Source organism: Archocentrus centrarchus, chromosome 16, assembly GCF_007364275.1.
Source record: "Archocentrus centrarchus isolate MPI-CPG fArcCen1 chromosome 16, fArcCen1, whole genome shotgun sequence".
In the NCBI taxonomy this organism is placed as follows: domain Eukaryota; kingdom Metazoa; phylum Chordata; class Actinopteri; order Cichliformes; family Cichlidae; genus Archocentrus; species Archocentrus centrarchus.
Genome location: NC_044361.1, coordinates 22,788,522 through 22,813,093, shown reverse-complemented (window position 1 = coordinate 22,813,093; position 24,572 = coordinate 22,788,522). Strand labels below are relative to the sequence as shown.

At 40.5% G+C, this 24,572-nt stretch overlaps 1 protein-coding gene across 1 annotated transcript; it reads left to right on the top strand.

Moving 5' to 3' along the window:
- Positions 1-1,015: 1,015 nt before the first annotated feature.
- Positions 1,016-23,855, top strand: LOC115794574 (DENN domain-containing protein 3-like). Its single transcript, XM_030750154.1, has 28 exons — positions 1,016-1,074; positions 4,919-5,078; positions 5,817-6,006; positions 6,154-6,240; positions 10,423-10,538; positions 10,764-10,888; positions 11,019-11,130; positions 11,286-11,405; positions 11,511-11,609; positions 12,113-12,232; positions 12,409-12,524; positions 12,948-13,103; positions 13,195-13,291; positions 13,412-13,515; positions 13,838-14,025; positions 14,154-14,313; positions 14,467-14,662; positions 14,784-14,952; positions 15,724-16,016; positions 16,100-16,270; positions 16,581-16,710; positions 17,222-17,329; positions 17,620-17,759; positions 21,500-21,660; positions 21,813-21,949; positions 22,211-22,329; positions 22,961-23,098; positions 23,284-23,855. Exons 2-28 carry the CDS (start codon positions 4,995-4,997, stop codon positions 23,500-23,502), a joined length of 3,855 nt encoding a protein of 1,284 aa, XP_030606014.1. The 5' UTR covers positions 1,016-1,074; positions 4,919-4,994; the 3' UTR covers positions 23,503-23,855.
- The last annotated feature ends 717 nt before the right edge of the window (positions 23,856-24,572 follow it).

The following is a 24,572-nucleotide window of genomic DNA, read 5'->3' as shown; positions in this document are numbered from 1 at the left end:
TTGTGAAACCAAAATATGAAATGAGCTCACAGTTGTTAAGGGATTTTAGGTCATCCAGAACATTACAGTTAAATATTTATCATGGTACAAACATTTGCTCAGAATAATTCATGTTAACAAATTTAAATGTATGTTCAGGCTAATCTTTTGACCTGTGGCCATATATAAAATACAACAACTCTTGCTCTCTGAACGCACTCTCTTTCAAACAAGTTTTGCAAGCTAAGGATAAATATTTAAACAGACTATGCATTTAATCTAAAATAAATAAATCACCCCCCCCCCCCCCCCCCTCCAAATTTTTAAATTAAAATCAAATTAAGCTAAAGCTGTTTGCTCGTGTGTGCATATGAGGGTCTTGGAGAAAGTAGATTCTGTATGGACTGAACTGAGTCCACATTATGCTCAGTAAGTAACAGTAAGTAACTACTGCCATCTTTAGGCCAGAGATAGCTATTACAACAAGATACTGAAAAAGGAAACCAAAGTAAATAACATTCTCTAAAATTCAGCAAAATCATGAGTTTTGCCTTTAAAGTCAGTCACGCTGGTATCGCCTGAGCTATGAATCCACTCAGACGCATCTTTATATCGGGTGTAACCTTTTATATTGACTTTTTTTTGTTTTGTTTTGTTTGTTTTCGATATCTAAAATCCCTTTTCGCTCATTTGAAAATTCGAGTCACTGTTTAGGCCAGTTTTTCAATGGATTTTAACTCACTTCACAGATCATGAAATCCAGTGTACAGAGCCCAATTATGCTTTGCACGATATAATAAACTTATTTCTTGGAGGCCATAAATGCTTTATATATATATATATATATATATATATATATATATATATATATATATTACTCTGACACAGCGCTTCCTCAAATATCCAGAGCGCATGTTTAAACATGCACACTTAAAAAAAAAAAAAACAGGAAGCGGACCTTGATAAAGGGAACCGTTTGGGAAGAGCTTGTTTCATTGAGCAGTGCAGAGGCTGCTGCGCACTGCGCGCCGCTCGGAGCGCCGTTATGAATGTGAAAGAGCAGAAATAAGCAGCCTCGCAGAAGCCCGTGAGGAGGTTAGTGACCGCTCAAAGAAACTTTAAACATTTTGTGAGAGTTTCGATGTTAGTTTGAGTCTTTTTCTTTTTTGTACAGCGTGTGACACGGAATCACATGTCACAACATCAATAAAACAGTTATTGCTAAATTACGAACTTGTAAAGTACAACACTTTTATGTTCTCGAGGAATGCTACTGCAGATATACACCCACACAAAGTGACCTTTATATGCAAAGTGTTACTTTGGTGGCAGTGATCTGACCTGGACGTTATGTGTCAGTAGCTGCACAGTTTAGTGGACCTTGAATGGACCTTGCAGTAAAACAAGAATAATTGTTAGATGTCAGTGATCTGTTTTTAAGTGTCCTCATCTGGATTGTTGTAAATTGTTCAAAGTACACCAAGTTACTTTCCTTAAAATATAAATGGTCAATTTGCCACTGTTCAAACAGAATCCAGTTTGATGCAATATCCGATTAGTATGGGAGCAGATCAAAGGAGACATCATGTGTCAAGTATCAGTCACTCAGCCTCGGGGCTCTGATTGTGCACTTTACACCTAATTGATTGTGAAAGTCAGAATGTCTCTTTTTAGGTCATGTTTCTTTCCAAAAATGGCACCGAGCACCTCCGGCCTCAAAAACCGCTTTTCCACCGAAGGGGTTCTAGTGCCGGTGCTAGTATTTGAACCGTTCGGCGGTTTTTCCACCACGAACGCAGTCGGTGCTCGGCCGAAAAACGGGTTCAACTCGGGCCCGCAAGCTAGCTGGTCTGGAACCAAGAACGCGTGACGAAAGCGGCAGAAGGGCGTGACTCTGCCGTCTCAACATAAACTTTTCTACCATATTACATGTGTATTACATGAGAAAAGCGAAGCGATTTTCACGGCTGTGAATTAGGTTGGGCTCTAAGGCTGAACTTGCTGCTTTGTATCAGTTCATATCACAGATAAAAGGACGCAAAGTGTGTACTTATCGTCTTGCTCGTATTTTCTGTCTGTGTTTACCTCTGTGCTGCACACAGATGCTGCAGTAGTTTGGTTTGGACCATAAAATGTGTTCGCAGCACAAGAAACGGGAGCGTGTTCTCCCACGTTTGCGCTCTTCGGTTTCCGTGTCCAGAGAGGACCCGCCCACACTCATAGGTAAAGGAGCAGTTCGCAAGCGCGGTGGAAACGCGGCCCGTTCCTAAGCTTTTCGCCGGTTCTTTTGGGAACAGCACGGGCACCGGCACTGGAACCCCGGCGGTGGAAAAGGGGTAAAATAAGTTGTGAAATTATCAGAACATGCTATACTAGTCTGGATATGTGTTGTGATGGCTTGATGCAGAATTTACAGTTTCTCCAGGGGTCATGTGACTCTACTGTAGAAAATGATGATCATATGATCGCATCCTTGGACAGATGCAGTTCATATGTGAATGTGACATGCTTTCATAATAAGAGTTTATTCTGGACATTCTTGATGTGGATTAGCTATCATTTTATACTAAACAAGGGAACAGAGCCGCCCTGTTTCAGTAGTTATTTGGCCTACGTTAAGGAATAATGAGTTGATTGAATGTCCCTGGGAGACCATTTGAAGTACTTTTGTATCACTCACATTCTAAGAAAGTCTTTTAATTCTTTTAGCTTAAAGTAATTTAAGGTGGATCAACTTGTTTCCATCTTCCTCTGCACACATGATCCCAATTTTCCAAGAAAAGATTAGACTGTCTGGACCATCAGGGAAGTGATGTGGTGACTAAGCTTTAAGGAAAGAGAAGCAGATCATAAAGGGAATAAGATGCCTATTGATAGGCTTTAGAATAATAATAGTCTATACAAAGTTAATAATACAGTGTAACCATCATTGTGCTACAGAAACTAAATGAAGTACATCAGTAACTACTGTCCACGCTTTCCACACTTAGTGGTAACACACATTGTACATTGCATAAGTGATGAGTCTGCATTTTGTCAGTATTATTTGCCATTTATTGTTGCTCATCTTACAGGCTACAAAATGTTTGTATCATAAATTACAACTGAGTTTCTAATTTTATAACTAAGTTCAAAGTAATGTGCAGTGCAGTGCAGGGTTATAATAGTTTTGGATTTTACATTATAGTTTAGTTTTAGTTAGTTTTTACTTTTATTTCTCTAATTCAGTTAGTTTTAATTAGTTTTCAGAGAGGTTTTGCTCGTTTTTATTAGTTTTTATTTTTGGTTTCATGCTTAGTTTTAGTTAGTTTCAGTTAGTTTCAGTATTAGTTTTAGTATTTTCATACCTGATCAGGTGCAAGATTCAAGGCGCAAAAGTGACTATTGTGTAATGAAAACTTGACAAAAGATACAGTTTAAAGAAATATAGTCAACAACCAACAAGACATGCTAAATTTGTGTAATATTAAGGACACACATGAACATCAACAGGGAGAAACAAAGAAAAACATGAACTCCCAAACTCAATAAATTCTACAATAAACTCCACAATAAACTTCAGCATCAGTGCAGCAGATTAATAACGCCTACATGTGGTGTTAAACAAAAACAAACTCTTTGAAGGAGTCAAAGGTCAAATCCATCTGCATCCTGATGTTCTCACCGCCTGAAGCTGCTTCTGTTTTGGAGCTAGCTTGGTTAGATGCTCGCTAATTAAACCTGCAGGGTCTTTGCGGCCTCTGTACACAAGCTACAGAAGTTGCCGACCTCATGTCCGCATTTATGCTTGTGTAGCTGGATTGTGTGTGTTAATTACCTTGTGGTCGTGTGCAGGTGTTTGTACTCAAAGAACCTCCATACGGGACTCTGCCGCTTTCTCGGCAGACCGCAGCCATTACTTTGCGGACCAGCGCGGCGAGCGCACGCACATGCGCACTCACACAGTTGTCCTGTGGCGCTCCCAGCTTAAACTCGGAGAGCGGAAACAATGATTTCATATCAATCCACAAGGCTTAAAAAACCCCCCCAAAAAAACAAGTAAATGAAAGTCAGTTTATCGATAATTTCAGTTAGTTTTAGTTAGTTTTGTAAACTCACAATTCAGTTTTAATTAGTTATCGTTTTTTCCTTTTAATTATAGTTTTTATTTATTTCAGTTAACGACAATGTTTTTTCAATTTCAGTTTTCGTTATTTCGTTCGTTTTCGTTAACTATAATAACCCTGGTGCAGTGACAACCAGAAACTATTAGTGACTGCGCCTTATATAAGTTGCCCGGGTTAATTTTATATTTTCACAGGACTCTCTGACCACTCAGCCAGCAGCTTTAGCTTTAAAGTTATAATCAGCAAGTCTTAGGAATTTCATTTTTTTTTAAATCAAGAAAAAAGGAAAAAACAGACGACATGATGTTAATTCGTGGTTTGCTTTAGAGAAAGTGATGTCTTAGAGAAGTCGGAAAACGAGTGCACAAAGGAATCACTCAGCATATCTTAAATGACGCGGTGTTGTGCAGCTAATGTAAGAGCAAATATGAAACCAATAACAACTGCAGCAGGCCACTATGATCTGATAACACTGAACTGGATTCACCTACAGGCGCTGTGAGCATCTTGTATTTGTTGAAGGCCGTTTCGACAGCGTGCGTCTTTCATTTCTCTTGTGGAAGTAAAACTGTCCTTCTGGGTTCTGAGAAGTTTTCATCAGAGCCATTTTTCTCATGATGTTGACAAAAACAGCAGCTCTAATAATGAGCAGCAACCACTCTGTCATGTGTTATGGCTTTATTTAGCTGCAGCATGTTTTCAAACAGAAAGGTGAAGAATTCAGCTGTCTGCTTTATTACTACACAAACAGTACAAGTATGAAATATATATTTTTTATCCTGTTTTTACCTCTCCACATGTATCTAATTTCTGGCTCATTTGACTTCATCCAGCCTCACTGTTTCTTCTGATCCACCACATCCACCCTTGGTCAGGTTGATTCACCCGGGCCCTGGACCGGCTTCAGTGATGGCGGACTCTCTGCCGCCTGCTCTGCTGGAAGCCTGTGTGGTGGTCGGAGCATCTAGTGACAAACTCCAGGAAGTCTACCAGGTATTTGCCTTAAAATCCACTTTGATACACACATGATTGACATGAGTGAAATGCTCTAAACTGAAAAAAGGGTAATGGTAATGATAAAAATAAGCTTTTGCTGGTTTTATATCATGAGATTTTTTTATCTTTGGCCAAGAAAGCAGCATCAGTGCAAATTCTGGTGACCTGTAGGTTAAGAGGAAAAGCATATTTCTGAATCTATTCTGGCCAAAGGTATCTTAGCTGCATGTCCAAAATCTTTTTATAATGCTAAGGATACCTGTGCACAAATTTTCTTTAATATTTCAGACTCACCATGTTTGCTACAAAATGAACTAAGCTAATCAGAATTTTAGAAATAAAATATTTTTGCCTGTTTCATTAAATTGGCCACACCATAGTACAAGCATATATGTAAAGCTAAATTTAGATTAGAGCCTGACTGATATTTCTCCAGTCAGCTGGTTGTTGTGTTTGAGGCTTTCCAAACAGGAGTTGCCACAGGGAAGTTGCAGAGTACCCTCTAGTGGACAAATTTTGCAACACTCATGACATGGTCGAAGGATGCTTCTCCTGTCTCTTCTTGACTTTTTAAATTTTCGTCCGTTATAAATGGTGGTACTGATATGTCCTCAAAGAGCTAATATGGACTCTAATTTAGATTACATTAAAGTATCAAACCTAATATGATATGAGAAATGACTCCTCTCCCCCTTCCCGCCCTGCTAAATCTTTCTCATCTTGTGTCCCATTCAGACCATTAACAGTGATGGAGCTCTCGAACACCTCCTACTGGAGCCAGAGGTACTTAATGTCTTGACGCCACCCTTTGTTACCAGACCACAAGCTGAGAGTGAGGTGCTGGGGTCGCGTGGGAAGCTGCGGCGCTCTTTTCTCAGGAAAAAGAGGGAACCGCCCCCTTCAGCTGCACCAACAACCAGTCAAGGTCTGGTACATATGACCCATAAATATGTACAGTGGCTGGAACACTTAAAAAAGAAACACTTCTTTTTTTTTACAATTGGCTTTCTTAATTTAACCCATCTAACCATGAGTGTCCTTTAGTTTTTATACTTCAGTTGTATTTTTACAGGTGCAGCAGATGGAAGAGAAGGAATAGAGGATGTCAGTGTACCTAAAGACATTGATCTCATGGCTTTACCTCAGCTCTGCTTCCCCGGTAAAAAGTTTCACAGTCACACACAAAGACACACTAAAAGGACACACTCACACATACAGCACAGGTACACAGACACAAACAATGCAAGCTGAATGCTAGTGTTACTGATGTCCACTGGAGCAAGGTAAAGGCTCCTTTCATGGTGATGAAAGGAGCCTTTACCTTGTGTCAACACTGGCAAAACTACGTGTTCAGTTTGTGCAGGTCAGAATGTGAATATTATATTGTACAGTGCAAAAGTCTTGAGCCACTTCTCATTTCTTTATATTTTGCTTCCAAGGATCCAAACTTTCTTGTAAATTTTTAAATGGTCTTTATTAATAGTTCTCCAGACTTTCTGAAGGTCTTTCAAAGTTTTTTCTGGACATTGGCTGCTTTTTCAGTCTTTCAGTCCAGCGTGCAGTGTGTCCTTAAAAGATATGAGGAATCTGGACAAGCTGAGGACATAAGAAGAAGTGGCAGACCTAAAAAAAAACAAACTATACAGCGCATGACCAGTATCTGGGAGTCATGTCCCTAAGAAATAGGAACAAATCCAACAAAGACCCGATACAGGACGTGAGAGACCCATATGGTCCCTCAGTTGATCCATCTACTGTTCACTGAAGCCTCATTAGAAATGGTCTCAGTGGAAGGGTGGCTGTCAAGATGCCATTCTTAAGGGAGGGAAACAGAGAGAAAAGGCTGAGGTATGCTAGATTACAGAGGAACTGGACTGAAAACCAGTGGCAAAAGGTCTTATTAAGTGATGAATCCAAATTTTAAATTTTTGGTTCAAATCGTCGTCAGTATGTACGGAGCAGGGCAGGAGAGAGTTGCAATAATGTCTACAGCCAGGGGCGCAGCTATATACTTTCTGAGGTGTATGCAGACACATTTTTAACCCCCCCCCAACACACACACACACACACACACAGGCTTTTTTATTTATTTTATTTTTCTTGTTATGATCTGTTATATTGTAACTACAGCACACAGTTGCAGAACAGTGACCTGTTATTTTACTACTAGTAACTTTAGCTAATAGCCTAAGTGACAAACTGCCAGAAAGTGCTTTAGTTTTCGAGATACCCCTACCGGAGGTAGAACTAAACCCAACCATGTTTTTTCCCATCTCTGAGGTCTCCTCTATATGAAATGGATTCTTGGACAAAAATATTTTACTGCCAAGATGGTCAAATTGATAAATATTGTTATATAGCCAAAAGTAAAAAAGAGGTCAAATACAGCCTGTCTACATAGAGGTTAGCACACAAAAACTGATGTAGATTAATAACACAAGGCCTGAGAGCTTTCAGAATACACATGCTTGTAGTCAGGACTTTGCTTTACTCACTAGAAAAAACTGGATGTGAATATCTTAAAGGATGGGGCAGATAGAGACCTTGGAACACATACCTAAAATAGGTGGACATGGAAAAAAAAAATCTATGCAAAATTGTTTCATTTACTTTGTAATTGCTTTGCCAGACATTGTCATACAAACACATATGATGGCTTGTTGGAAAGGTGAGGTTGTGCTGAATCCATCAATACCAAATATGTAAATGTAGCCTACATAATCAGGGTGTTAAGTCACTTAATGTATGAAGTGCCTCAACTGAAAGAAAGTGAAGTATTGAGAAAACTAAGTGTCTAGTCTAAAACATTATTATGCTGCATGTATTGTCATATAACACAGTAGGCTTGTTGAATTAATGTGCTTGTTTTCTACATCCAGAAATACCAAATATGTAAATATACCACGTGTAGTTGGGCAGCACGGTGGCGCAGTGGTTAACACTGCTGCCTTGCAGTTAGAATACCATCTGGAAGGAAGGCCTGGGTTCGATTCCACCTTGATTCGATTCCAGGCCTCTCCCTCTCTCTGTGTGGAGTTTGCATGTTCTCCCCGTGCATGTGTGGGTTTCCTCCCACATTCCAAAAACATGCACTTACTGGGGTTAGGTTAATTGGCTACTCTGAATTGCCCATAGGTGCGAATAGGTGTGAGCCCATAGGTGTGAGCGTGAAAGGTTGTCTGTCTCTCTGTGATAGGCTGGCAACCTGTTCAGGGTGTACCCTGCCTTTTGCCCTATGACAGCTGGGATAGGCTCCAGCCCCCCCTGCGACCCTGAACAGGATAAGCTAAAGCGAATGGATGGATGGATAACCCCAAATCACAACAAACAGTCACATCAACATGCTTTGTATTGTGGGTAAAGACCCTACAATAATACAGAGAAAACCCAACAGTCAAAACGACCCCCTATGAGCAGCACTTGGCGACAGTGGGAAGGAAAAACTCCCTTTTAACAGGAAGAAACCTGCAGCAGAACCAGGCTCAGGGAGGGGCAGCCATCTGCTGTGACCGGTTGGGCTGAGGGGAGAGAAAAAAAGACATGCTGTGGAAGAGAGCCAGAGATTAATATCAATTAATGATTAAATGCAGAGTGTAGTATAAACAAAGTAAATAAGGTGAATGAAAAGAAACAGGCCTATAGCAGCATAACTGAATGGTGGTTCAGGGTCACCTGATCCAGCCCTAACTATAAGTTTGATCAAAAAGGAAAGAGCATCTCCAATAAATAGTTTGGTGAAGTCAGCTCCCCATGATGTCACAACTGAAACATATCACTGCCGCTCTTCCAAATAATCATCAGTGACAAAATTGGTCATATTTAGACAGTTTGAAAAAGAGCAGGAGCAAAACTCTGTGCACGTCAAGCCCGCTGACAGACACCAGCATTTGCTGATCTCACTGCAGCTGCCGTCCTTACAGTACAGGTGTGTGAGGTCACACACCTGTACTGTAAGGACAGGTGTGTGTGTGAGGTCACGTACCTCTTTAGGTGCTGGTGCCTTCTAATACATAACAGGTTCAATGAACCCATCTTCCCTGATCCTCCATCCTCTACCCACTGGGTCCCAGAGAAGAGGCTTGGGCAGGTGGTTGTGACACCACGCTGATGCTTGGTATAAAGCTCTCTGCACATGTTGTGCGGAGGCATCCTCAGTCAGGCTGTAACCAGGTTTCTGTAAGGCAGAATAGATCAATATGTTGATCAATTATTAAATCATTTACTAACAGGGACTTGGAAGAGAGAGACCTAATGTTTAATAATCCACATTTAATTGTTTTATTTTTTGGTGCAGTTGATGAAGCTGTATTATTTATTGTTTTTAAAATTTTATGCTTAAATAGCTTTTTGCTGATTTTAGCTTTGTTTTTTGGTGGTCTGGGAGCAGGCACCGACTCTGTGGGGATGGGGTTTTGGGGGGATGGCAGGAGGAGAGAAGCTGCAGAGAGGCGTGTAAGACTGCAACTCTGCTTCCTGGTCTCTACCCTGGGTGGTCAGGTTTTAGGAGGGTTAATAAATTTGGCCATATTTCTAGAAATGAGAGCTGCTCCATCCAAAGTGGGATGGATGCCGTCTCTCCTAACAAGACCAGGTTTTCCCCAGAAACTTTGCCAATTATCTATGAAGCCCACGTCATTTTTTGGACACCACTCAGACAGCCAGCGATTCAAGGAGAACATGCAGCTAAACATGTCGCTCCTGGTCTGATTGGGGAGGGGCCCAGAGAAAACTACAGAGTCCGACATTGTTTTTGCAAAGTTACACACTGAGTCAATATTAATTTTAGTGACCTCCGATTGGCGTAACCGGGTGTCATTACTGCCGGCGTGAATAACGATCTTACCAAATCTACGATTAGCCTTAGCCAGCAGTTTCAAATTTCCATGAATGTCGCCTGCTCTGGCCCCTGGAAGACATTTGACTATGGTCGCCGGTGTCTCTAGCTTCACGTTTCTCAAAACAGAGATATGGTCTATCTGTCATGGTTTGTCACCTTGATCCACCATGCAACACCAGACTGCTAGAATAGTACAAATAGTACAGTTTTTTTGCCTTATATACTCTATTTTCATGCTTCAGTAAATAACTGCACCTCTAGCAACATATAAAGAAATGGGGGTGGCTCAAGACTTTTGCACAATACTGTATATCTTGGACCTAAATATCATTAAAAAGCACCAACTGTCTTCTCTCAGATATCATTACATATAATTTTCAGAGATTTATATCTGATTTTGTACTTGCTTTCCAGCTGTGTATGTAGTAATAGTACCACAATGACACCTTGTAATCATAAAAAACCCACCATGACAACGTGTGTATGTTTTTATTTTTTACCCAGGTGGCCTGCAGGTCGCCAATAAACAGAAAGAGGAACAATTCCACTTCCTGGTTTTCACTGACATCTTTGGCAACAAAACCCACGGAGTAGTAATGCAGTGCTATCGTCCAGTACTGGTACACATTACTTGCATGTAACACTACAGATAACAGTATCAATCACAGCCAGCTGTGTAACCTTTGATGCTTGTGTGGTGCTGCCAGGTTGAATGACAAGATATTTTGGAATGCAGTAGTTTTAATGAGCAGTGAGCATGTGTGCAGTGTAGTATAAAGGTTCATAAACCTAACAAAGCCTTTAACTGAAAATGAGTCACCATTGGATTATCTGTGTTTCCACAGGAGGGGATGTCTTTCTGTCACAATGGTGGAGGGTCTCCTAAGTGTCCTAAGCTGTTCTGTGCCTACAGCATTTGTGTCATATCCAAGCATCCTTACTTCACTGCACTCAAAGATTGTCTTTCATGGTGGGAAACCAAGAACCTAATTACTCAGCAAATTAAATTCAACATCAAAGTGGTTTTGTTTGTAAAATTTTTCACTCATTTAAAAGAGCTGTTAGAAATCTGCCTTTGACTCTTTCTGTTGATTTGCTAGTCTTTTAATCCAGCTGAGAACTTGTCGATTATCAGACATGAAAGAGCGAGTGAAGGAGTTTGCAGCCAAACTGACACTTGTGCCAATTCCACCTCCTGGACAGCTCCACTTGGTTTGTGTGTGTTTGTAATTGGCTTTTCAAGGAATTTGACTTTAACAGATTTCTAAATCTGTAGCTCAGAGTAAGCCAGTGTATCCAGCGCAGTACAGCACATTCATATTCACACCAAGATTATTAGGCATAAGACGGTGTTATTTGTTTTCCAGATGTTTACAATACGTCCTCTAACCATCATACTGCCCTCCAGAGAAGACAAGGACCACCCACTTATAGATTTAGACCTCCATCTGCCTTTCCTTTGCTTCAGGCCACAGCAGCTACTGCAGGTACCACACGTGTTTTGTATTTATGATAATCAAACAAGTAAAAGCTCACAGTAATTTCCGCTCCTCTTTCTCTGTTTGTCCGTCCGTCTGTTTCCCGCTCTGCAGGTGCTCTCTTGTCTCTTGCAGGAACAGCGGGTGGTGTTATTTTCTGCTGACTGGGCCAGACTCACGCTGGTGGCAGAGAGCTTGTTGCTGTTTCTACAGGTACGGTCCAGAAATAAATCCATATTATATCTTCAGATGACTACAGTAAATATAAGCTCGTAACGCTTATTCATTTCATCTTTCTTTACTTATAAAATGTTGAGAATTACAATCATCAGTCCTAAAGGGTCAGTGCCTAAGCTGAAAGGAAAGATGCAGCTGGAAGCTGGGAGTATGGACAGTTTATAACATTCATGAAAATGAAAGCCCTATTATGTAAATTAGTATGTCTTTATGATGGATGTTAAATGTTAATAATGTTACAGCAAAGTACAGTAAGGGCTATAAAAATGAATTAATCAATTATTGATTTTTCTTTAAGCATTCAAAAACAAATCGCATATATTAAACTTAAGAGCTTCAGTATAGAAAACCTAAATTAATATGTCTAAAAAAGTGGCGACACTAGTGGGTAATGAACCCCCTCGGTCCCTTATAAAGCCATCTGCTCTTTAGTCTTTCGGCCCATTAATTTCTTACATGCTTATCTAATATTCTTCCAGCCTCTGTCATGGCAGCACCCATATGTTCCTGTCCTGGCTAAAGGCATGCTGGACTTTCTAATGGCTCCTACTGCCTTCCTTATGGGCTGCCATCTCAATCATTTTGCAGAGGTGTCAGCGGTAAGTACATAACCCTCCACATTAGAATTTCCAGTGAATTAGTCCTTCTCTTTTAAACGAGAGAAGAATTAAGAAATGTACTTACCCCCAAATTCAAACAGAGTTTAGTAGTTTTATAAAAAACAAAAACAAAAAAGTAACTTTATTCATTTTAATCATGTTAATATTTTCTACAGGAAACAGATGATCTGATCTTAATAAATATTGATGATGGAAGTGTCAGCACTTCTACTTCTGACTCTGTTGACCTACCTGACATTCCTCCAGTTGCTGCACACGGCTTCACACTGAGGTACTTTTCTATAGTGCCAAGAACTCTTTGAGTAAATATTAAGGTGTAATACAGGTGTTAAATTAGTAGTAGTTATAAAGACTTACAGTCATGTGAAAAAATACACCCTCTTTGTAAGGCTTTATATTTCATGACAAAAAAATAATGATGGACTTCAGATTGTTTGGAAATGGCCTGATAATCCTTCCCAGACTGATGAGCAGCAACAACTGCTTCTCTAAGATCACTGCTGACGTCTTTCCTTGTTGGCATTTTGTTTAACGCACATGTTTAGCTCAGTTTTTGTTAAATAAATGATGAGATGGTGCGAAACCTGGTAAGGACCTGATGAGGATCTGAGGGTGTACTTTCTTTTAACAGAGATGCACTATATATGTGCATCTTTTTTTTAATGGTAAACTACTCTAAAACTTTATTTTGCAGGTGTCAATCGTTGCAAATACATTTTGACTTGGATCAGTGCCACCACGCAAGTTGCGCTGACATCAATGAACAGCGGGCACAGCGGAGAACGTGGCAACACGACCTTAACCACGACATCCAGAGGATTACACTGGAATTAATTGTCAACATTTTCAGGTTCTGAGTGTATTAATTAATATACTATTAATAGGACGTGTCTCTTAAATACATTATTAATATTCTGTTGATGTATGTGTGTATGTAACAGGGATGTCAGCAGTCATCTGAACTATGAACATCGAGTGTTTCACAGTGAAGAGTTCCTGAAGTCCAGAGAGCCAGCCGAGCAACTGTTTTACAAGAAGGTAAACGCTAACCTGGTGTAAAAAAAATGCTGTTTTACTTAAATGGGTCATCTATCAGTGGACATGTGACGCTGGAGAGGTTTACTCATCTCTAAAAGAACCGACGTGGCTGTGTTGCAGGTGCTGGAGACACATATCTTCCATTCCTTTCTTAAGGATCGTCTCAACAGGAAAATGGATAGCTTTGCTCGACTGGAGCTAAGCACCCGTTCTGAGATGCAGAAGTATGTCATTTATTTTACTTTCTAAACCTCAAAATAACTGATAATGTTAAAAGAAGGTAGGCAAAAATCTGGCGGCAACACAATCTTCATCAAGGTAGGATTTAGTACAGGGACGTTGAGGTTGACTGCATTATGGAGATGTACCTGTTTAACTGCAAAGTAAAAATATATTCAGATTTAAAGTAGTGAGGGAAATGTCTAGTGGGAGCACAAATACATACCTGGTTATGTTCACTATATGCCCACTAAACTGCTGACAGATGTTTAGGTGAAAGAACTGAGAACTGGTTTTCTGCAGCACTCCTTTGTCTCCATCCTCTAGAATAAACACTGTGGTCGCAGCCCCACACAGGCCGACCATGCAGCAGATTCAAGCCAGGAGAAGGGGCTCCATCTCAGAGAACAGGCTGACTAAGAGACTGGGGATGAGCCTCCCTAACTTGAGAGAGGATCAGACTATCAGCTTCCAAAGAAACACACTGCTCTCCAGGACCCTCTTATCTGACCCTGGTGAGACCTGCAACCAGTTAAACATGATGGTTGACTGATTTAAAGAAGCAAACATTGTGAAGACAAAGAAAAAGTCATTTCTCATCGTCTCCCTTTGCCTTCCCTTTTTTTTTCCCCTTTCCTCTCAGCACCAAGAACACCTCCTAAGCCTGTAAAGGTGTTTAAACTTCCAGACTTCCCAGTGTCTCTGTCCTTCCACTCTGTTCAAGGTTATTACATGGAGCTCATCCAGCAGCTCGGAAAAGCTATTTTCTCTGTCCAAAGTGAGAACTCTGCCATGCTGGCCAGGTATTCTGTTGTTATTCCTCTCCCGCTGCTCAGAATCAACCGTCTCTGTGCTTTATTCCTTTTTTAAAGTTGTATATTCTATTACAAAGTTTTTCAGAGCTGTTGCTGACCTCAGTGACCGAAGACATGAATAAAACAAGTTTACTTCTGCAGATACTACTACTTGCGTGGTTTAATCAACACATTGTGTTCGTGGCGACTGGACGCGCTGAGCGACTTCCAAAACCTCAATAAGACCGACACTGCAATTTTCCCCACGCACTTGGTCACATGGCTTGTAGACTCGCTGCACAAAGATGAGAGACAGCAAGCTGAAAGACGACCGGAACTCAAGCGGCTCATCCTCAAGGTCGCTCCACCTACGTTTTCATTGCTCTTGTGGTCGGGCCCATGTTTGGTCCGGTAAAAGTTCTGCATCTGTTTGTGATGAAGCAGTGATGATGTCTTTTTTTTTTTTTTTTCCTCATTAGGTTAAGACAGATAATGAGAAGCCGCTGGTGGAGCCTGACGACCATGTAAAGAAGTTTCGGCTTCCCTGTAAGCCTCTGCATCAGGAGGAGTTTGTGCGTTGTGTTCAGGAGTGCAGGATTGTTAGAGATGTTGCAACCATACAGCGTTTATTTGATGCTCTCACTGACAGTAAGTGAGCACAGAAAACCTGTCTCCTACTTTTATTTTCCTGTTTTTCTCTCCTGAAAACAGACTTAAAGCTGTTGTGTGTTTGTAACCAGCAGTGGAGGCCAAGGGAAAGCACTAAAAAAAAATTCTGTGGTGTAGATTCACAATGATGGATGTGGTGGACCCAGAAGTGATTTATAGTCATTATTTTTCCCATCAGCGCTCCATGAAAGAGTTAGCAGTTGATTACAGCAGTGGTTGCCATCATGGTGAACTCAGGCAGCTGTCAGATGATCTAGTATAATCCTTTATCTCTGGGAGTAGATTACAGTCTGTGCAGCATGTTCTCTTTTTCTCACAAAGACATAAAAGAACTTGATATCTGCCTCAGCTTTTCAACCATTTTTTAATTCTTTCAGTTCGAGTTTGTACAGCCAAGATTTTAATAATCATCAGCTGTTTAAATTAAACACTGTATTCTCCTCCCAGTACAAAAGGGAATCTTTTGAACAAAGTGGATCTTCCTGTTCCTTTTCTTACCCGCTTATTGATTTCAGGGATGTGGGGAGCTGGGCAAGTTGAGCAAGAAGCAGAGACTATAACAGCACTGATCACTGAAGTGCACGCCTTGTAATTTTTTTTCTTTTGATTTCTGGATTCTTGTCAGTTCAGATGGTCATTAGGTAACTCCTGAAAAAAAATAAACAATATTCTTACGTATCTAAGACTGAATACAGAGCTGATTTTGGTCCTCCTCCTTTGTCTACTTTATCTCTGTCTGCTTGCACCTAGTTGCATACACACACACCTCTTCGTCTGTCCGAGGTCAGCCAAAGCAAGTGGACCCTGAACTTTTCAGAGCCTTCTACACGTTCTGGAAAGACATGGAAGCTGAAGCACAAGATGTCAATCTGCCCTCTGATGTCATTGACCAACTTGACAATAGTGAATGTGTCTACAAGTTGTCTTCCTGCGTCAAGACTTCCCACGGTGTCGGTAAAATCGCCATGACGCAGAAACGTCTGTTTTTGCTTACCGAAGGGCGGCCCGGTTTCTTGGAAATTGCAAAGTTCAGAGATATACAGGTCAAGTAGCATCTTTAAGATCTCTCACAATTCTGTGCTCTTCTTCTCTTCTGTGAATAAACAAGTCCTCAATCTCCCTGCAGGAGGTAAAAATGACCTCAGCTCCCTTTCTGCTTATTCGTATTCCATCCCTTCGTATCCTGACGTCCGGCAGGCCTGAGGCGTTTGAAGCCAACCTGAAGACGGAAACTGAGCTCTGGAACCTTGTGATCAAAGAGATGTGGGCTGGACGCAAGATGGCAGATCAACATAAGGTCCAGAAAACTCTGCCAAAAGAGCTTAAAACATTTTGATTTAATTAATTTTATTAACTATAAGTAGCTTCCCAGGTGACATCTAGGTAATGCTTGTCTTGAGGATTTCCTGTCTTTAAATTTGTCATCCATACACATTTGGCTTCTGCTTGCATGCTGCATCTAAATCATACTCTTTAGTGTTTGTTGCAGTGTTATTGATTTAGCTACTTTGCTATACTCCAGTTTTTATTCTTTTAATTCTTTGATTATTATTTGATTATTTTTCTTTGATTATTTTAACTTTTTATCTCACTTTATGTGTCTCTAGGACCCTCAGTATATGACTCAGGCTCTAACCAACGTCCTGCTAATGGATGCTGTCACAGGCTGCTTGCAGAATCAGAGATCCATCACTGCTGCTTCAAAGCTGGCGTACTTTGATAAAATCAAACATGAAGGTCTGAGCTCTGAGTTTTTTTTTTTTGGCTGTTTCTGTCAAATTGTGCAATTTTTAGAAATATATAAAAGAAAAAAAAGGAACAGACAGAATAGTATGTTTATAGTACACATAATAACATACTGTTCATTAATTTATGAATGAATTGTAGGTTTTTGCTTACTGTAGCTCTACTAGTACTAATAAAATCCTTTTGGAAGTTCCATTGATGTCTTGATGTCTTGTAGCAACTGTCAGATAAATACAACCACAATGATAAAGACATCATAGTTACAGACATTAACAACAACAAAAAATGTGTTGTGTAGCACAGCAATAACATCACCAAAAATCAAAGCATAACTATGTACTTGCGACGCATGTATTTGTTCAGTGGAGCTATGCAACAAGCTATAAAAGACTGAAACTCTCATATTTAGAACTGACCTAATCTGCTGATTACTTCGCCTCTCTGTTCTCTGTCTCAGTCTGTCTGTTGTTGATATTTGTTTTTTGTGTTTGTCTCTGGCCAGTGCCTATGATAGTACCCAAAACTACCTCAGAGACTCTGAAACACAAGATCAACCCATCACTGGACATGGCTGAACCTCAGACTGTACATGTGCTGCTTTACACTCCAGGTAGCCTCTGAACCTTTTTAATTAATAATATTAATTAAAAATGTTAATATCTTTATCTTAATACCTTAATACCCTATACACACTATTTTGAAGAGGATCTGTACAAATGTGTACAAACTGTTGTAATTGTTGTTATCCTTTTTTATGTATTTAATGAAAAAATAAATACAGAACCATGAAGAATGAAAACTGGGAATCAGCGGCAGCGCTCCACCAGCTCAACAAATGCTTTTTTATAATTCAGTTGTCCACTTTTCTCTCACCTTTTGCATGCTTCTTTCTCATTTCAGGTCAGCTGACTGGTAACGGCTCAGCAGGTGAGATGAACCCAAAGCTGTGGGTGGCACTCAGTGGGGGCAAGGTGGTTGTATTTGATGCAGCGAGCTGGTCCATGCTGCAGGACTGCATCCAGGTTGGAGAGTCGCAGCTGGTGAGTGGAAGCATGCTGTATATTTCTATGAGTTATTTAATGTGTCTCTCCATTGATTCTGTGCATGAAAATGACTTGAAACATCTTTATAGATCTTAAAGAGTGCCTCTGCATGTGTGTGTACATTTTCATAACTGTTTGACTTGCTGCAGCAACAGTGTGTTTATATTATAGGAGTGCACCGCTAGATTGCTGAAGTACTGTTTTGTTTTTGTTTGTTTTTTTTTTAGATTTTTTAGATCATCTTGCAGTGTTATCCAGAGGTGGCAAAAGTACTGACATTCTGTACTTAAGTAGAAGTACAAGTACTTGTGTTAAAAAATACTTTAGTAAAAGTCGAAGTACTTGTTCAACTTCTTTACTTAAGTAAAAGTAAAAAAGTACAGGCTCTGAAATGTACTCAAAGTAAGAAAGTAAAAGTAGTTCTTTGGAGGACGTTTCTACCTGCTATTTTTCTGTAAAGCTAACTGAACCTCATCATATATTATTGTAATAATATAAAATAATACATGAGAATACAAATGTTATTCCAATCTAAATTTTAATTCTAATGAATGCACTCAGCTTGAATCTGTTCTGTAGGACACAAACATTGAAAGTGAATTCAAACACAGCTCTGTTCTCTGTGTCCTCCATAGTAGAGGGTGACTGTGCCTCCACCTAAACACCAACATGAGGATACTCAGGGGTTACAGTGGGATTCAGAAGGTGGAGGAACCCTAAGATCAGCTGTAGTGGCTCTGCATGGGGAGAAGAATCACAACTTTCTATTGTGAGCTGCAGTAAATGATGTTGGTGTGCAGGCTGTGATCAGCTGACCTGCTGCTGCTGCTGCTCTGAGGTTTACTGCTCTGTGTGGATGAAGTGAACTCACAAAGATGTAACCCAGTATTTCACAGCTATCTGAGCTGATCTCCATCCCCTTCACTGTAGAAATGTTGGATTCAGTGAATGAATCTCAGCATCAGCAGCTTTGATTCAGACTCATCTCTGCTGCACTGATGTAACCTGTAACTCTGACCATGAACACAAAGTGCACCAACACAGAGCTTTACTGTAAATACAGTACAACAAGCTGACCTGTTTATTACACACTAAACTGCAGTATTTTCATAGAATCTCTGAATAACACAAAGTCAGCATACTTCAGTTTATTTTCCAGTCCTTACCTTTAAATCTAACCTCTCTTCTTCCTCTCCTGTCCTCTTTCTCCATCTCTGAGTGAACTTCTCTCTCTTTGCTCTCCCTGAAATACAGCAGCTCTTCTTTTAGCTACACACTGTGTGACAAACTGCACACACTTTGTGTGTCTGCTGATATTTGTTGAGCATTTAGAAACATTGCATTTACCTGCCACACGTTACTCCCTTCATGCTCGCTCCTCTTCAGTAGCGCTAGCTAAGCTGTTTATGTGCCGCAGCGCAACTTACGCACTCGGTCCGGCCCGATTATAGCGCTATAAATGATACATTAATTATATGGGTTTGCGTATTTAATCCCTTTGTACTCGATAAGCCCTGGGGATGGAGGATACGCCAGTACGATTGTCTCTTATATGTTATTATTCCTCAGTTTAGGCTCAGATCGGTTGATGTTTGAGGCGCACTGACCGGAAATAAAAACTTCTCTCTGACGTGTTAAAAAGTAACGAGTCTGTTTGAAAATGTAAGAAGTAGAAAGTACAGATACTTGTGTAAAAATGTAGGGAGTAAAAGTAAAAAGTAGTCAGAAAAATAAATACTCAAGTAAAGTACAGATACCTGAAAAATCTACTTAAGTACAGTAACGAAGTATTTGTACTTCGTTACTTCCCACCTCTGGTGTTATCACACCATCTGCCAGTTTTTGGACCACACCTGTGGTCATATATATAATGTTTGTATACCAGATAATGGTACCAAATATGCTGAGTTACAAATACAAGTATAAAGTTGGGTAATTTCTTCCCTTCTGCTGGCAGGAGGGCTGGAACATTTCCACATTAGCTTCAATTTTCAGACCCAGAGGCAACGTCCAATTGTTTATCCACAGTCTATGTTTACTACACCGTGCAGAGAATGTGAAGCGCGGTCGATGAACCCATTTGTTTTGGTCCAGGGCTTTAGTGCAACACTCACTTGCTCTCAGTATCAGTGTTCTCAGTGCTTAATATTATTCATGAAGAATAATAGAAGTGAAACAGACATTTTAATACCTTTGTGTTTGAAGATATAGTGATTTTAATAAAATTATTTATAATTTCCCAAATTTGTCACAATTTTGAAAAGTTTTGTGATTCTTCTTCTTGATTTTTGTTACACTTTTTCAGTGTGAAATCCCTACAGCTTCCATAAAGCAATATCTATTTATAGAGTGTATTTACTGAAGTGTAGTATGCTGTTCAAAAAAAATAAAGGAACACTTTTTAATCAGAGTACAGCATCAAGCTGGGATATTGATCTGTGGATAACCCCCAAACAGGAATGCTTTTACAGGTGGAGACCACTGACAGGTTTCCCCTCCTCATTTTTTCTGACTGTTTTTTTTAACTAGTTTTGCATTTGACTAGGGTCAGTGTCACTACTGGTAGCGTGAGGCAATACCTGGATCCTATAGAGGTTGCAGAGGTGTGCAAGGATGAACAGGATGAGCACTACCTGAGCCCTACAAAATGACCTTCTGCAGGCCACTGGTGTGAATGTCTCTGACCAAATAATCAGAAACAGACTTCATGTGGGTGGCCTGAGGGCCTGATGTTTTCCATTCAGCCCTGCATTGTGGAGCCTGACTGGTATTTCTATTTGCCATCGAATACCAGAATTGACAGGTCCAACAACAGCGTCCTGTGCTTTTCACAGATAGGCGCAGGTTCACCCAGAGCATATGTGACTGGAGTGAAAGGGTCTGGAGGAGCTGTGAAGACCGTTATGCTGCCTGTAACATTGTTCAGCATGACCGGTTTGGTGGTGGGTCAGTGATGATCTGTGCAGGCATATCATGGAGGGACACACAGACCTCCACAGGTTAGGCAACGGCACCCTGACTGCCATTAGGTATCAGGATGAAATCCTTGGACCTATTGTCAGACACTTTCTGTTGCAGTGGGTTCTGAGTTCTTCCTGATGCACGACAATGCCCGGCCTCATGTGGTGTGGTATGAAGGTAGTTCCTAAAGGATTAAGGAACTGATACCCCTGACTGACCCCCACGCTCGCCTGTCCTAATTCCAATAAAACACCTCTGGGACTTTATGCTTTGCTCCATCTGTCATCACCATGTTGCACCTCAGAGTGTCCAGAAGTTCAGAGATGCCCTGGTCCAGATCTGGGAGGAGATCCTCCAGGACACAATCCATCATCTCATTAGAAGCATGCCCTGACAATGTTAGGCATGCGTACAAGCACGTGGGGGGCATAAAAACTACTGAGTAACATTTTGAGTTGTTGCAATGAAAATTCCACAAAACGGACTAACCTGCTGCATCATGTTTTCACTTTGAATTGTCTTTGAATTCAGCCCTCTGTGGGTTGATAATTTTCATTTCCATCAAACAATGCTCATTTAAGCTGTGATATCATCACCCTCTTAAAATAAAATAAGTATATTTTTTCAGGTTTTTAAACTCTTGACTTTGGGAACCACTGAGTCAGGCCATTATTTTAAGAGGGCGACGATATGTTTCTTGTGTTCAACTTAACTGTCGTAACAAAAGTAATTTCCCAACTTCAGGATAAATCAAATATATTTTATCCTCTGTGTAGAACTGCATGATGGGACTGGTCCAGGAGCAGGTGTGGATTGGTTCTCAGGACTCTGTAATCTACATTATCGACACTTACAGCATGTCCTGCAACAAACAGCTGACAGAACACAGACATGGAGTGACTGGCCTCTCAGTGGACACCAGCAACCAAAACAACAGGTAGAGACATGACAATCTGTAGCTCATATAAAGCAAAAAAACAAACACGCACACACACAAAAGTGAAAGCAGTCTTATTACAGTGAGTTTCAGTGTGTAGATGAGCATGTTGTCATACTGCTGGTGTGTTTTAAATGAGGCTTCTTCCCCAGTCAGCTGACATACTCCTGCAGCTGTGAAGGGACCATCCTGCAGTGGGACTCATCCAGTCTCAAAGTGAAGCGGCACTTCTACCTCAGCTGTGATTCTCTCTCCTCCATACAGATTCATGGCGGCACTCTGTGGTGCTGTGAGTACACACGGTCTCCGCTTGATTTCTAATCTTAAGGCTGTTTCTCCCTCATTTCATCAATGTGACTGATTATGTGTAGCAGTGCTAACGAGTTCTCCCTCAGGAGCTCCACTTGTTCTCAATGCTCAGAGGGATCTTTTCAGCTTTCTGACTGAATGCACCTGACACTTTTTTCCTGGTGGTTCAACTAAACCAATCATGTCTACACATCAATCTAAATGTGTTTGGATAACGATTTGCGTATGTGTGTTTGTGCAGGTTGTGGTGACGGCATTGTGGAAATGAAAAAGAGTGGAACACCACAAAGAAAGATAACACTTCCCAAGGACATATGGAGCATGCCCAGTAGTTTCAGCAGCTTCATTGTTATTCCAGAGGTGATTCTGTAATCCTCGCTAATACGTCAGTAATTTAAGGAAGTTAATCATTCAGTCTGTCAATCCATGTCCGCCAGTCAGTAGGCTGGCATCCAGTCACAGTGTAGCTGCAAAAAGTTGTCATTGATTCAGTTATTTAATGACATTTTTCAAACAAGAATAGAGGGAAGCTGTGAGCTAGTTCAGGTAATCAGCTCGAGCTGTGTGCATCATGCACACATACAAAGTCTCACTCTCAGTGCATGTTATACCAAATCACCCTCAATGTAGTGGCCTGTTGAGAGTCAAAATTTCTCATCTCACCCTATGCCGTTTAATTGCCACTGCTGCCCTGCATCATTACCTACAGTTTCAACCCCTCCACAACCCCGGCATCTACCTGTAGGCTCCAGGAGAATATTTATTCATCACTCACCAGTTTCTATATGCAACATATTTGCAGGGAGAAATGAACTTGGAGCCTAGATGCCAAACTCTGTAGTAAATGGTTTCAAATGTGACTGACCTGAGATGGAACCACATATTAGTTTGGGTTGCTGACTAAAGATAAATGCATTCTGTCAGTGTTTGTCATTGGACTGTTTATGTTTTACTAGTGAACACGTGTGACAGCTTTGTGTGTTTGTTCCAGCGGGGCGAGCTGTGGGCAAGCTGTGCAACTTCAGCAGAGTTGTGTCTCTGGCAAACAAACAATCACAAACATCCGTTCAAAATAATCTCCCTTCCACGGAGTTCAGGAGTCACCTGTATGATTCGTGTCAAAGACCAAGTAAGTTTTTATAGTGTTTCAGGTTGACAAAATGATTGTTTTAAATTGCTGTCTATTGATACATTTGTTGTTGTCAGCATGTAGTGAGGTGTACACAAACTTGTCAGCCATTCAGCTATTTGAATAATTTAAAATGTGTCATTTAGCCATTGGTACCTCTCCTTGATGTGCTTTCATCTTCTCAGATCTGGGTTGGCTGTCATGGATGGAGGTATGCTGGAGGTCAGTGTGACAGTCAGCTGAGTAACCAGGTGTTGGTAGTGGACCTAGAGAGCCACACAGTAACAAAGGAGCTGCAGGCCCATTCAGACAGCATTCAGACACTCTGCTCTGTGGAGGATCGCTACGTCTTCAGTGGTTCTGCATGTCGTGATGGCAAGATCGCCATCTGGAAGGTCGAGTAGAGACAGAACAAGAAGCCGAATGCAAAGACGCAGGTAGAACTGAAGCAAGAAATGAGCGTGGAGATGGAGGAAGGAAAAAAGTCATTTTTGAATACAAAAAAATGTTACATGTATTCTTTTTGTGACGGCCAGATTTTTTTCTGTATAAAGGAATTTTTGACAGCCCCCAGAGAAACCAGAGCCACGAGGAAATAATGAAATTACTGTTTTTGACCTGTTTCGTTTGTCTGAAAACGCAATACATGCTGGGGTGGGGTGGGGTGTGTTTTTGTAATGGCCAGCAGGAGGTGACTCTTCTGGTTGCAAAAAGAATGCATGCATTCATGTACTCAGTAAACACTTTCCTAATGAGTTTATGGTTTCAATCATTAATTTCAAATCTTATTTAATGCAGCATGATGTTCATATTGTAATCTATGGTCTAATTAAGCATAAAATAGGCTTTAATGCAAGGCATCTTTACCTGTAAAGTCCTTTTTTTTTTAAATTAGAAACTGCTGAAAGGATCAGCTCGAGGCTTCAAAGCAGGAGTCAACAAACTGTGAATTTTCTTTTCTTTTTTAATGAAACAGCACGATATCACAGGAAATGCATTAACTTCTCATCTCTCAACAGACTCATTAACCGTCAGTGTACACAGACCATTTGTGCTTGTGTGTGTAGTCAGTCCACCAAGTGCTGTTTCATTGCCAGGAAAACGGTGAAGAGTCAAATTAAACAGATGGTGGTTATGCAAACTTTTTTCTCTTCACATTTGTAGTGATATTTCAAAAGCAGCTGAGATTTTCTGGTCAGCTAAGAACAGAAAATTATGAAAGCCCTTAAAGATGACATTTTTATTTTTATTGAGAAGACCAGTTGCCTGTGCACATGTAAAAAGGTCAAATCTGCCATATGAATCTGTGATTTAAAAACTTGACTCATATGCTTTTCATCCTTCACATATCAGTTCTGCGTGTAGCTGTAATCAATTTATTGGTGTTTGTCTAAAACAATTAAAATCAAATTTCTCTTGGTGATATCCTTTTGCACACTTACAGTGCTTAACTTATTTAAATCACCTCCACTGG

Excerpts from the sequence above, each read along its gene's own strand:
- LOC115794574 (XM_030750154.1), top strand. The coding sequence starts at position 4,995 with ATGGCGGACTCTCTGCCGCCTGCTCTGCTGGAAGCCTGTGTGGTGGTC. Across the intron at positions 13,292-13,411 it reads AGCAACTGTTTTACAAGAAG|GTGCTGGAGACACATATCTT; the intron begins GTAAACGCTAAC and ends GCTGTGTTGCAG. Across the intron at positions 14,314-14,466 it reads AACTCTGCCATGCTGGCCAG|ATACTACTACTTGCGTGGTT; the intron begins GTATTCTGTTGT and ends TTACTTCTGCAG.